Source organism: Phoenix dactylifera, unplaced genomic scaffold (genome assembly GCF_009389715.1).
Source record: "Phoenix dactylifera cultivar Barhee BC4 unplaced genomic scaffold, palm_55x_up_171113_PBpolish2nd_filt_p 000566F, whole genome shotgun sequence".
In the NCBI taxonomy this organism is placed as follows: domain Eukaryota; kingdom Viridiplantae; phylum Streptophyta; class Magnoliopsida; order Arecales; family Arecaceae; genus Phoenix; species Phoenix dactylifera.
The window spans coordinates 160,408-175,420 of NW_024067971.1; the positions used below are offsets into that span (position 1 = coordinate 160,408).

The following is a 15,013-nucleotide window of genomic DNA, read 5'->3' on the forward strand; positions in this document are numbered from 1 at the left end:
CACAATAAGTTTCCACCAATAAGTTTCCAACATTATTTCCTAGGAAAATACTAAAACAACATAGAAATTTCATTAAAAAGAATTTACGTGGATGTCTTGTAACTTTTCTGCTACATCTTTCACTAAGAATTATAAGTATATGGTACTAGTAGACAATGATACTTTAGATTGCAAATGTTTTGGTAGCCAAGGACCCGACATGGTTACCTTTTGGGTTATGATTTTGGATCCAAGCAACTAGTTGGTTCAAAAGATTGGGTCAGATGTGGTCAATGAGAAAAAAAATGATCAATGGGCCATTTAAACTAGATTCAAATCAAACATATCCAGATCCAACCTATATTTTTTGCATCTAATTTACGACCAAATGAGATTGGATTTTAGTTTGGTTAGCATTCAGCGATCCTTTTATAGCTATAATTGTATAAATCAATGGTCAATATTGTAGAATCATTAAACATTTTCTAATAAAAATTAATATGACACTAACTTAAACATAAGTTCTCATTCAAATAAGAATTCCTTTAACATGAGCTATGAAAATGAGCTTTTAATGAACAAAGTTTTAGGCTATAATTTTAAAGAACAAATACTTAATAAATTTAAGAATGTTGTAAAGGAGCATCTAAAACAAATGATGAATACTTTAACAAAGTGAGAGAAGGTGAGGAGATGAGGCTTATGGAGTGATGGAGAAGGACTAGTTTACGCTACTAGAGTTTATTCAATAAATTGGAAAAAGACATTTAGGGAGAGGGGAAAGAAATATGATTCAAGTATACATATCAACTCGATCAATCAGCTTGGTTCATTTTTTATTGATCCAACTTAGACCTAGTTGACTTTAGAGCTAGGTTGCGTTAAGTGGGGTCAAAATTGTAAAATCCAAACCCATCCTATAGTGAGAATCCATTGGATGGGTTGCACTATAGGCATAACCTTTTTGAGAAATTTCTATGTCACCATGGCTTGCCATGATTTCCACGTAGTGTTTTCTTTACTTAGTGGGTTGGATTCTAGAACTACTAAAACAAGCTATTTAAGATAAAATTAGATCCATCAAAGATTCATAAAACTAAATAAACATAGTGATTTGTTGGTTATGTTTGTATAAGCATGTTATTTTAAAAATGTAATGAATCATGGCCACATCTAGAAAGGCTAGCAAGAAGTTGTAATTGTTAGATTATTGTATGCTTTAACAGCAATTTGCATGTAAATTGTAAATATTGAATGGATTAATGCATGGATTTTTCCTTTCTTACAGTTATGCGAAAGTATACGGATGCCATACATAGACCACAAAGCTAGAAAAAAGTCTAGTAGTATTCTAAAGGGTTTATACATGTTGATGGAGTAGTTTCCATAGGATTGGATTTATCTAGTACTTAAAATTTGTTCACCACAATGGATGACGTTGGGCACGCACCAATATGGCTATTGACGTGGACAATAACACTACAGAATTTAGCAACGAAACTTAGAAGTGATCACAACAAACTTTTCATCAAATGTTTTAATGATGAAAAGCAATATTGTTAGAAACAATAGCTCTTTTGTAACTATTTTTCATTTTGTCACATAGAAGTCGTCACTACATAGAGCTTTTTTAGGCGAAAAAATTATTTTGGAGCCAAAATGGATTTTGGTCAACTCACTAATGACGATGTTATGTTTCATCACTAAAACTTATGAATTTAATGATATTTTAAAATAGTCATTGTAGGTAGATACCTTTAATGACAAGCTTATAGAGTGGTCCTTAAAGTCTCTAACTTTAATGACGATACGTAATGTTGTCAATTTTGATGCCGAAGTCGATGTTGGTCAGCTCAATTGACAATTTCATAATTCATGACTAAAGCTTATATCTTTAGTGATGCTATTTCAAAATGGTCACTATATATATACCTTTTAATAATGTGCTGACAAGTGGTCATCAAAAATCTATATCTTTAGTGACGATAAAATATGTTGTCATAATTTTTTATACCAAAACTGATGTTGGTCAATACACTAATAATGATTTTATGATCATCACTAAAACATATATCTTTAGGGACTATATATTAAAATATTCACTATAGGTATATATTGTTAATGACAAGCTTATAGAATGGTCATTAAAAGTTTATGTCTATAGTGACAATATTATGTCATCACTAAAATATGATATATTAATGACAAATTGATGATATTCCTTTGCCGTTATCGCCAAAGATGACCACCCCTCCATCTTTTGACGTGAGAGAAATAAATTGTGATTCATCTCCTGTTATGTGTCTTGAGTAGCCACTATTCCAAGTACTATCTTCTATTTGACCCATGGCCTACTCGACTTACCTATAATAATAATAAAAAATCAAGTTTTGATTTAGGTTCCTAAGCTTTCTTTGGGTCCTCTTGATGGTTGGAAAATATGCTCCTTTAGGAATCCATATCCTTTTATATGTAACTTTACTTATGTTGCCACTTAACCTAGAATTACAATTGAAGGATTTGTCTAGCATGTTCTTCTATATTAATATGTTGTATTACTAGAGTGATTGCTTGATGGTTTAACAAACATATTTTTTAGAAGTTTCTATTCTTAAGGATTATAACCAATCCTACCTTGTTATAAACAACACATGACTCTCTAAGATCATATTTAACTTTTCAAAACTTAGGGTGAATTCATCGATAATTGGTTAGTTTATCTACTTCTTTTCTTAAGTTCTAATTTTCTTTCTAATGATAGTTTTCTTCTAAATTTTATACCTTTCATCAGTCAGAAGTTGATTTTTCAGATTTAGTTCTTTATTATTTAATTCGAGTTTCTTTAATTTATCTATCAACTCATAAAAGGCTTCTTTAAGCTCATTAAAAGTAAAGTCATCTTTGTGTTCATAGTTACCTCATCCTCATGCATCATGAGGCAAAGATTTGCAATTCTTGATCTTCCTCCTCTAAATTCGACTCGTCATTGTCACTCCAAGTCGCAACCATGGCCTTCTTCCTTGGCTTCTTCCGAGGCTTCTTGAGTAGTGGGGGCAACCTGCTCTGAAATAGCCTGATTTCTTACACTCATATCATATCAGGAGCTGCTCTTTTTCTGTTCTTTGCTTGGATCTCTCTAGCCATTGGCCTCTTTCTTGTTCCTTGTCTTTTTCTCCTCACCTGAACTTATTGGTGATTAATGCCATCTCCTCATCATCTTCAGCATCTTCTGTGTCCTCACTCTTCTCTTCCTCCTAAGCTACAGATTTGACGGCAATTTTCCTCTTCTTTTTGATGCAACATTCTTGGATATTGATTGTTAGTTTGGATTTGTTAATTATTAAATTTTAGGTTTAGTTATTATTTAGCTGTGTTGTATATGATATCAAGATGGAATGCATTGCATGCTTGTGAGAAAGCATTCCATAAGGACGAAGCAGTTGCTGCATCCCTCTCACAAATTCGGATCGGGGTAGTAACAATGATGCTCTTGAAAAACACTTAAAAGACCTCAATGTTGGCCTTAATTTAGCTAATCTAAAGTTCACCTCATCTTATATGTGGTACTTGAGCATTGTCTCACTCATTCACAAGTTTCAATTTCACCATTTCAACCAAAGTAGGTAAAAGTCATTTGCTAGTCAACTTTTCATTTGTCTTCGCTAATATTCCGAGTCTAAGATGCAAATCATAGGAATGAACAAGAAAAATAAATATAAGCAAAAAACGGTGCGTTATTATTGTCACTTATATCACTATCCCAAGCACAAAAAATGACCTTGCTTATCAATGAAAACTTTGTCGTTTGGATGCTTACATCAAAACCATTTTGAGCTAACACAAAAATAGAAATAATATTTCAACTCATGTTGGACACAAAAACTATTTGTAAACAATCAACCTACCCAACAATCAATCTACGGGCTCCCGAGTCTAAAATATTTGACAAGGTACTATTTCTTTGAGCATCTTGTTTTCACTTGCTTTGTATTTCTCAAATTTTCATAGTGGCCTCTAGAAAACACCGACATGGTGATGTGCACCTAAATTCACCCACCAACCTTTAACATCTTGGTCAACAGAAAGGCACTCGAGAATAATAAAAACAAGGTACCTTCTACCACAATTGATTTCTCTCTTGCCCATTTGATTACGATGGTAATTGCTTTCAAAGGGTTTTGGATTACAAAATTTAAATATTATCTTTCAGCTGAACTATTCAAGTTTTCCAAAAGAACAACCTCTTTACCTTTATTTTTAAAAATATATATCAAATTTTATCAAATCTTTTGCTAAAATTATTGTTATGAGAGTTCTTATTATCATTTTGCTTCAGGGTTTAGACAATATTCATTTTTCTTATCTCTAATTCTGTGTTCTTGCTCAAGTTCTAGTTGCAGTATAGGACTAACCATTTTCTATTATTGATGGAGGCAAGTGATTGAAGATGATTGAGACTTAATTTCTCAAATATTTCATTTCCAGTCCTTAGCAATCACAAGCATCTTATTAGCTTGTTCTATGACAGCATCCCCTTCTTTTTATTTCAATGATCTATTAAATGAAAGTTTGCTACGCCACCTAAACAAAATGGTGGAATTATTTTATATGTTGAAAATTTGATGGTATGACCCATGGAAATATGATAAATCCCCCCATTTTCATATTTGCATAGCTGATATGTCCTGTTTGTTGGAGGAAAGATAGATGGTTTTCATTTTTTATTTATTTCATTCTAAGTTCCTATCAATTTTCTATTGAGGGAAACTTTGCTTCCACATTAGGTTATATTCATCCGCGACGATGTGTTACCTGCTTTCAAAAATTTTACGTTCAAAGCCTCGAATTGAGCTGCACTGCAATGGATATTAAGGTGATTAAGATATTAATTCTAGTAAAGTATAACTCAAAAGCAGAATTTGACTAAATATCTATGGAGGGCATACAGTTGAGAATTTCTTGCTTTCTTGTTGTATCATGTTATTCATAAAATGTACGTGGCTCCATACAATAGCTTTCACTTGAAATGTATTCTATGTGCATGTAGATAATATAAGATCTATGCCTCCCAAACAAAGCATAAGTTCGTCGTTAATTTGATTAGAAAGAATGTCGAAAAGGGGACTATTTGGTACTAGATGAATTACAAAACTACGGTATATGCAAATGAACTTTTGCTTGAATGATTTGGAGATGACAACTTATCCTAGAAACTCTTTTCCACAAAACAAATTTGTCTTTCTCACTTAATAGTGTGATTATAGAATTTAGATCCTAATCCAATTCTCGGTTTGAAATTAATTTGGGTTTTTATGAGTTGACCTACATTGCTTCTACTGGTGAACTTCTGATGAGCATGGAATTTGTTTTGTTTTTCACAACATGGTGACTACCAGTTAAATTGGCAAATTGGCCACCAAACTAATGTTGGTATCGAGATATAACTGATTGATAGTTGAGTATAGACCCGTAGATTTGACTTTTTAGAAAGCTAATTTTGTCTTTATGAGCAGATGGGTGTCACTAGTGCAAGAAAGCTTAGGTGAGCAAGAACCTAGTTTTTCTGGGTTACATGACTGCAACTTGACTTAGCAAACTCTTAAGACCATCAAATTATTTTTAGCTTGCATAGTTTACTGAGTAGCAATGGAATCTGTCGCTCCCAACTGATCCATGTGAAGATAACTTTGGCTTTTATGAGTTTGGAACCACTTCTACAGTTCTACTAAAAAACTCTTAGGAGCAGTGAAAGGCTTCGAGGACTTGATAATTACCGCTTCTGTTAACAAAATTTGGTCGACACCAAATAGATTTGGCTTTAAGGGCTCGTTTAGTTTGCGAAAAGCATTTTTCGTCCTAAGAATATAATTCCTGAAAAACAGATTTCCGAAAAAAAGAATGGCTGGAAAAGTACTTTTGGCATATTTGATTGACAATAAAAAGTGACAGATTTCCAGAGTGCTTGATGTTTGGTTGACCATCCACTTCCCTGAAAAAGTTATGTATAATTCTTATTATAGCTTTAATAAAAACTAGGTCTTTAATACTTCTTTAAAGCTGAAGAGTTTTTTTGAAAAAAATAAAAATAAAATAATTTTCGGTTCGAAGAAAAGTAATTTTCTTATATTTTTTATGAAAAAGACTTTTTCATGAAACGTGGAAATTATATTTTTATGAAAATACAATTTTTTTATTTTTTTTTGAAAACTACAATCAAATAAAGGACATCTCATTATTTTTTTTTTTTTTTTTTTTTTTTGCACGAATCAAACAAGCCATGAGGGTTATCCAACGGCAACAAAGTTTTAAGAGCTCGCTATTAGTTTTGGATTTTTCTCGTTTTCTAGAAAGATAAGGCCATTCTACAACCACTTCCATCACTCAAGTTGGCTTTTCCGACTTGCTAATGCCACCTGTACAAGCAAATTTAAAGACCTAACTAAATTTGATTTTCAATTATCACCTGTCTTATCAAATTTTCTTTCCACCACACTAATTTTGTCTTTATATTTAATTGACTGTCAGTAATAAATGAGATGGAGACAAATAATAAAAACTGTTTCGCATTTATGGACCTCCTCAATCCCTTACTTTCTCCTTGCCTTCTACGAATCCACAATATTTGTACCACAAACCTGCCCAACCAATATGAAAACCTATACTAATTTAGTGGCGTACTATTACGCTTGGCACCAAATAATTTTGGCTTGCGTTTTCTTTTTTGAAAATATAAGATTATTGTTTAACCACTATCATTACTCAATTTGGCTTTTTGCGACTTGTTAAAGTCATTTGTACAAGCAAAACCTGATGAGCTAACAAATTTTGGTTTTCTCCGCTTTATGATCATCACTTTTCTAATTCCCACAAAACTAATTTTGTCCGTCTTTCTAATTTGATTACTAGCCGATAACGCAAAGCTACGTCATGACAAACAGTAAAAACAACTTTACAATTATGGACTTCACCAGTCCCCAACTTTCCCTTGCCTTCTATAAATTAGGCTTCCACTCCATTACCTCTACATTGCAAAGCCCATCACCAAACTAATTTGAAAACCTAGACTATGGCTCCTCCTACCACCCTCAATGCTGCTCCACTTGATATTGTTGAAGTCAACCAGAAAGGAGTAAAACACCAATCAGAGCTTGCACCCTACCAATCCATTGTGACACCCTCCTCCATCTCCACAATCCCTATCATCAACCTTCATGGCCTAGATGACCCATCGGCTAAAGCTAGCATCATAAAGGCTATAGATAAGGCTTGCACCGACTGGGGTCTCTTCTTGGTTGTCAACCATGGTATCGAAGAATCAACAATAGAGGAGATGCTTGAATGTGTCAAGGCTTTCTTTACCCTTCCATTGGAGGAGAAGATGAAGTACATGGCAAGGGATCTTACCATTCCTGTGGACTATATTTCACAGCCCAACGGCACTTCGCGAGAAGTTCTCCGCCACCAAGGGCGCCCTACTAGTGATGAGATCATTCTCCTTTGGCCCTCAAAACCTTCCAACTATAAGGATGCAGCCAAGGCATTCCTAGAGGCAACATGGCGACTAGCCATGAGGCTAGCAAGGGCTATTTCCAAAGGGCTAGGCAAAGATGAAGGGTATGTTGAGGGCACAATGGAAGATGGTTTCCAATATATCTTATGCAACTATTATCCACCATGCCCCAATCCCACAGCAAGCACTTGGGATGGGTCCACATACCGATCAATGCCACATGGTGATACTTACGGACAATGTAGATGGGCTGCAATTAAAGCACATAGGGAAGTGGGTTACTGTCCCAAATGTGCCTGGGGCGCTAGTGGTGTTCCTGGGGACATCCATGGAGAAAGCGAGCGAGGGAAGGTATAAGGCCGCAGAGCACCAAGTGATGGTGAATGAGAAAACTGCACGGATCTCCCTTGGCAGTGGGCAATGGGACTGAAATCAAAGGTCTGGACGCCAGGCTACATCTTTAGTGGCTTTAGCAGACTATTCCTTCGTCTCACTTGCCTTGGGTCAAATAATCATAGGAGAATCCTTACTTCTATGTGTCATCGAGTCTATGGTGTCAATGTGGTTGTGTGGTCTGCCCATGTCTTTTATGTTATGGTATGAAGCTAGTTTTATCCATCTATAAACTAATATATTCATGTTCGCAAAGTTAAATTTTATTTCTAGGCATATAATAATGCCAAATAACTCATATATAAGATGTGCCTCCCTAGCTCCATCAAATTTTCACAATCTGGTATTTCATATATCAAATTAAAATTTAAAAAAAAAAAAAAAAACTTAAGACATCAGGAGCTTCTATAGTGACAATTGAGTTTCTCTAGCATGGAAACATTTTATATAGAGAGCCCTCGCAAAATTGTTAAACGGAGTGTTTGATAATTTATTTCATGAATTTCACTTTTTAAGTGGCACATGTTGGCTATTTAAGAAAGGAGGCAGGTAATTTCGATGTCCTGACATATATATTATTTGTCGAGGCTATCAAACAAGCATGTCCCTCTTGAATAGCTCATTTTTAGTCCAAAAGTTATAGTTTAAAAGGACACTTCTTTGGTAAGCATACCTAGATCGATATTTGATAGCTAGCATGTGCTTAGCCGAACTATGTTACGAATAAGATTAAATAATTAATATCTGGATTATATAATTCTTGTTCCATTTTGCATAAAACATATATATCTTCTTAGAGAATTAGTATATTTTTTTTATGAAAGAAAGTTTTCATGACCTATGATGCTCTAAACATACACTTAAAAGACCCCAATGTTGGCCCCAGTTTAGCTAATCTAAAGTTCAGCTCATCTTATATCTATGGAACGTAGCATTGCCTCATTCATTCACAAGTTTCAATTTCAACATTACATCCAAATTAGGTATAAGACTTTGCTAATCAAACTTTTCATTTGTCTTCCTAATATTTCCAAGTCTAAGATGCCAATCATAGGAATCAGCTAGAAAAACAAATATAAGCAGAAAATGATGCATTATTATTATCACTTCTATTAAGCATAAAGAGCTTGAGATTAACAAGAAGTCTATCCCAAGCACAAAAAATGACCTTGTTTACCGATGAAAACTTTGTCGATCAGATGTGTACATCAAAACCTATTTGAGCTAACATGAAAATAGAAATAATATTTCAACTCATGTTGGACATAAAATAAATATTAGTTAAATAGTAAACCTGTCCAACATTCAATCTATAGGTTTCCAAGCCCAAAATATTTGAATAGGTACAATTTCTTTTGTGCATCTTGTTTTCACTTGCCCTATATTTCTCAATATTTTCAAAGTGGCCTCTAGAGCAGGGAACAGGGTGATGTGCACCTAAGTCCACCCACCAACTTGACATCCTGATCAAAAGAAAGGCACTCGGGAATAATAAACAAGTACCTTCTACTCAATTGATTTCTCTCTTGCCCATTTCATTCTAATGGTAATTTGCTTTCCAATGGTTTTGCATTTCAAAATTAAACATTATCTTTAGCTGAACCATTCAAATTATTTTGAAAAAAAATGTCGAATATTTTGTTGAAATTATTGTTATGGGGGTTCTTGCTATCATTTTGCTTTGGGGGTTTATTCAACAATAGTTCATTTTTCCTATCTCTGTTTCTATGTTCTTGCTCAAGTTCTAGTTGCAGTATAGGATGGTCCATTACATTTAAAAATTTTGCAATCAAGATTACAGCTATGGTAACCATTTTCTATTACGGATGGAGGCAAGCTATTTAAGATGGTTTGAGACATTCTCTCAAGCATTTCATTTCCAGTCTTCAGCAATCACAAGCATCTTATTAGCTTGCTCTATGACATCAATGCTCTTATTATTTCAATGATCAATTAAATGAAAGTTTGCTACGCCACTTGAACAAGATGGTGGAATTATTTTAAAAGTTGAAAATTTGATGGCTTGACACTATTGCAATTTGATAAATACCCCCCATTTTCATATTTTTGTACCTCTAATGTGTTCTGCTTGTCTGAAGAAAGATAGATGGTTTTGTTTTTTTTTTTTTTTTTTTCATTCTAAGTCCTATCAATCTTTCTATCAATAGGGACCTTTGCTGCCATACTAGGTTATGTTCACCCATTTTGTTGTGTTACCTGCTTTCAAAGACTTTATGTTCAAAACTTCGATTTTGAACTGCACTATAATTGATATTATGGCAATTCAGGATATTGGTTCTAGTGAAGTATAACTCAATCAGTAATTGATTGAATATCTATGGAGGGTGTACATTTGACAATTTTTTGCTTTCTTGTTGTATCACGGTTATTATCATAAAAATAAGGTGGCTCTATACAATAGCTTTCACTTTTAAATATAGTCTATGCACATATAGATAATAGAAGATCCATAGCTCCCCACCATAGAGCATAAGGTCCTCGATAATTTGATTAGAATCAACATCGAAAAGGGGACTATTTGATACGCAGCTATATTGCAAATACTATGAACTATGCAAAATAAACTTTTGTTTTAAATGCCTTGGCCACCCGTGCAAACAAATCTGAAGATCTAACTAATTTTGATCTTAATCACTCAGTGATTATCACCTATCTAATCAAATATTCCTTACACCAAACTAATTTTCTCTCATAGCTATTTGATAACCAGTTGTTCACGAAATAGAGACAAATGCTGCCTTCACAATTATGGACTTCCCTAGTCCCCAACTTCTGCAGTACCTCTACCACTACAAGGCCCATCACCAAACTAATTTTGAAAACCCAGACCATGGCTCCCCCTGCTTAGCCTCATTGTTGCTCCATCTATTATTACTAAAGTCAACCAAAAAGGAGTAAAAGAACCTCTTGGGGCCTGCACTCTACCATTCATTGCGACACCCTTCTCCTCCTCGATAATCCCTATCATTAACCTTCATGCCCTAGATGACCCGTCAGCTAAAGCTAGCATCCTAAACGATATGGATAAGGCTTTATACCGACTAGGGGTCTCTTCCTTGTTATCAACCATAGTATCCAGAATCGACAGCAGAGGAGATGCTTGAAGACATCAGGCCTTCTTTGCCCTTCTACTAAGAGAGAAGATGAAGTATATGACAAGGGATTATACAGCACCTATGGATAATGTTTTCCAACCCAATGGCACTTGGTAAAGAAATTTCTCCACGCACCAAGGGTGCCCGACTAGTGACGAGATCGCCTTTCTTTGGCCCTTAAACCCTCCAACTATAAGGATGCTGATGAGAGCACAAAAGTGCGAATTACATATCACTTAAATTAGTATTATTGCTAACAAATAATGATAAAAGTATTGTATTTATATTATATTTTTTGTAAGGTGCAGGTGATTGTAAATCAAAGCAAAAATGTGCATTAGGTCCAAAAAGATGCACCACCACGGATGACCAGCCAACCGTGTGAGTCAACCCCAGTTGCACACTTGAAGGAGGCTAAGTTCAGTCGACCAGTTCACTGCAACCGATTCCAGTAGCCCAACGCAAAGTGTGCAAGCTCAGCCATCTTGCAGCTTGTTGAGTTGATTTCCGCATCAGCCTTCCATCCCAGCATCGAAGCAGGGAAAGCATCCATCCCTCCGTGATCCACGCGGTGAACCGGCGACCAGCTCCTTCCAACGCCGTATCCCAACGAGTGCCCACCGAGATCAGCGCCTCCCCTCAATCCCGCAGCCGTCCGCTCACCCTCCAGCTCCAGCTACCGCGATCGGCTCCGAGGCACCAATCAATCCAGCCACCTGCCGCGTCTCATCCCAGAACACCCAAAGCGCCACTGATCCCACCCTTCCAGCCGAGATCAGCACCCATTCCTTCCCGTCCAACTTCCGGAACTCGCATTCGAGCATCCCGCGTCCATTGCTCCCGATCCGCATCCCAGATCTTGCACGGCCTTCCGCGATCAACCTCCCCAGCATCTGGACGTCTTCCATTTCCACGGTTGAAGCGCATCCCGACTTCATCCACGCGTCCCAGCAACCCGTTTCAGCCTATCCTCCAGCGAGTACACGATCACCGCCCGGCCTTCCGCGATCCCATCCCTTCTTCCGGAGTCCGCGTCTCAGCCTTCCTCTCAGCCGAGCCCAACACCCATTCATCCGCCTCTTCCAGATTTGCAAGCAATCAGCCCGTCCGCGCATCATCCGCACCAACATCAGCCCAGCCATCCGCAAAGCACGATCCATGGCGTCCGCTCCTCTCCACGCGCGATCAAGGGAATCATCAATTCCATGGGCTCTGGAGATCTATATGAAGGGGGAGCTCTCATTCGAAAAGGGGCCATCGAAGAAGAAGAACAGGGAGGAGGCGGGAGCTGCTGCGGTGGAAGGAAGGAAACAGAGTAGGAGCTCCAGCCATTTGGGAAGAAGAAAAAAAAAAGAAAAAAAAGAAACAGGGTATGCCCTATTTCGGAAAAGAAAAAGAAAAAAAAAATAGTGGAGTTGATGTTAGTAATGGCTTGCTAACTCTTTTGGCAAAGGGTGATGGATGAATCCTTGTCATGTTGCTTTCATCAAGTATACTCTAATCTTTTATTCTAATTATTTTATATCTATTGGTATGTTTTGAATTCTTGAATATTTATTTATTTGATAGATCTTTTATGGTTTATATATATATTGATGCATGGATTGTTTCGATTTTTGATTTGTCGTAGACGTAACTGGCACGATAAATACTTAGATGTTGAATTCATGTTTTCAAATTGTATACTCCATGATTAGAACTACTCTATCTTATTAATCTTTAATCAAGAATCGCCCGAGTTTATTTATTGAAAGTAATATTGTTAAGGAGGATTCCGGATCCCTAGCCTTCTCTATATTCTTGAACTTTGTTTAATTATCTATTAATCCTCTGCTTTTAAATTTTGAAAATCAACTGAAAATTACATCTAAAAATTAAGCTAATAATCTATAGATCGTTCCCTGAGGAATCGATCTCGGACTCCCGAGTTATATTACTTGTGCGATTCTCCTGCACTTGGGAGAGCAATTTTTCGAAAGCACCAAGTTTTTGGCGCCGTTGCCGGGGAACGGATGAGTTATTAGTATAATTTTAGATTTAATTTTTACCTTAGTAGTTAGTATTTTTCTTTTGAAAAAAAAAATTACTACTATTTTTAATTCACTGCACAGTCTGCATCAAACTCTGATATCATAGAAATTAGCCGTCTGATTGAACTCAAATTTTGTCAGCTGGTGCAAGACATATTTTTTAATAATCTGAACGGTCTGATTGACATTCTAAGACTTTTAAGATCATTAGATTAATACGAAACCTTGCTGCTTTCTGCTTTGAATTTTCTGCATTTAATTTTTTTTAAAATAAGAAATTTATTGTTATCATATCTTATTAACCCTTGTTGATAATTGAAAATTGAAAAAAAAATAACTTTAAGAAAAGATCAAGTGTGATCATTCAAAATTAGAAAAAGAGGAAAAATCTAAAATTTAAAAAAATTTAAATTTCAAATTTCAAATTTCAAATTTGAGACTTCAACTCATAAATTTTAAAAAAAATAAATAAATAATTTACTTGATCACCTATTCAATGAAATTTAATGTCATGTCATAAAACATTAAAACAAAAAATCTCTTGATTGTTGCATATAGTATAAGGCATCAGCATAAAATATTTTAAGGGCAGAACCCATTTAAAAAGATAAGGTCGGGATTTCATCACTCGTCCTTAGCCCAAAAATCACCCCAGTGCATAAATATCCTAAGCTTAACTAAAATCAACTAGACGTTGGCCCCTAAATCAATAGGACGAAGACCACCGAAAGTTGCACCAATTTCGCTCTGTGGCTTAGTTGATGTCTAGGCAAGATTTGTCCCTATAAGGGAGACAGTTCATCTGTTCGAGGCAAGTGGGTTTTAAGTGGGACCTTTGCAAACGCATCGTGACCCCTCCACTTACCTGGGAGCTTACCTGGTCAACTCGGTTCATTAGACTGGATTGGAGGCTTAGGTGCCCTCTTCAAACCAGTGAGGAGCTGTCTAGAAATTTAAGAAAAATATTAGAAATTGAGGTGTAATGTTTTGTTGCATGTTTGATTGTGAATAGATTTTTGTTTTAGGGTGTCGTTTTAGGTTATCTTTAGTTGGTACTTATATTTTTTTTAAAAAAAAAAAAGAGAGGGAAATATTTTGCATGCTAAAGTGGAATAGGGACGACACTGGTCGATTAAGTCGTACAACTTTAGATCATCCCTTAGGACATACTCCTGAAATTCCTTCTCAATATCTCACACCTTGTGAGATGGCTGATTTAAATGAAGATGCGGGGAGTCACCACAATCGAGAACGAGAACCCCATGTTATGACTCTAAGACAATACCTACAACCGGCTAGGACTAGTCAGCCTTCATGCATAATTTTTCCTGATAATGTAGGGCATTTTGACATCAAACCAGGGGTAATCCAATTGCTGCCCAAGTTTCATGGGTTAGAGTCCGAGAGTCCGTATCTTCATTTAAAGGATTTTGAAGAATTGAGCATTACATTTAGAGTGCCAAATGTCACCGAGGATGTCCTCAAGTTGACATTGTTTCCTTTCTCTCTAAAGGATAAGGCCAAAACATGGCTAAACTCTTTTGCGACCTAGATCAATAAGAAATTGGCAAGATATGCAGAGAGAATTTTTAAAGAAGTTCTTTTCCACACAAAGGACCAACTTTTTGAAAAGACATATCAGCAATTTCCAACAAAAAGATAATAAAATATTTTATGAATGTTGGAAAAGATTTAAAGACCTTCTTCTCTCATGCCCTCATCACGGATTCGAAACTTGGAGAACCATTAGCTTCTTTTATGAAGGTTTATCTCCACAGTTGAAACAGTTTGTAGAGACCATGTGCAATGGTAGATTCTTAGAAAAACAACCTGATGAGGCATGGGAGTATTTGGATTCCCTTGCTGAGACTGCCCAACTTTGGGATAACGGGGATAGAAATAACAAGTCTTTGCCTAAGCCCACTAGCTTTGTACAGGGAGGCCTTTACAACCTCAGAACTGAGGATGATCTTCATGCTAAAATG

The 15,013-nt window shown here is 35.9% G+C and overlaps 1 protein-coding gene and 1 non-coding gene across 2 annotated transcripts; one reads left to right on the forward strand and one right to left on the reverse strand.

Moving 5' to 3' along the window:
- Nucleotides 1-7,020: 7,020 nt before the first annotated feature.
- Nucleotides 7,021-7,919, forward strand: LOC120106564 (flavanone 3-dioxygenase 3-like). The gene is made up of 2 exons (XM_039119529.1): nucleotides 7,021-7,624; nucleotides 7,671-7,919. The coding sequence occupies exons 1-2, from the start codon at nucleotides 7,046-7,048 to the stop codon at nucleotides 7,917-7,919; spliced, it is 828 nt and encodes a 275-aa protein (XP_038975457.1). The 5' UTR covers nucleotides 7,021-7,045.
- Nucleotides 7,920-14,648: 6,729 nt separating this feature from the next.
- LOC120106572 lies at nucleotides 14,649-14,757 on the reverse strand. The gene has a single exon (XR_005508694.1). It is a non-coding gene; the product is annotated as a small nucleolar RNA R71 (small nucleolar RNA).
- Between the last annotated feature and the right edge of the window lie 256 nt (nucleotides 14,758-15,013).

What these genes read in the sequence shown, in the direction of transcription:
- LOC120106564 (XM_039119529.1), top strand. Translation starts at nt 7,046, where the DNA reads ATGGCTCCTCCTACCACCCTCAATGCTGCTCCACTTGATATTGTTGAA. An exon ending in GCACAATGGAAGATGGTTTC is followed by an intron (nt 7,625 to 7,670) that starts CAATATATCTTA and finishes CCAATCCCACAG; the next exon opens with CAAGCACTTGGGATGGGTCC.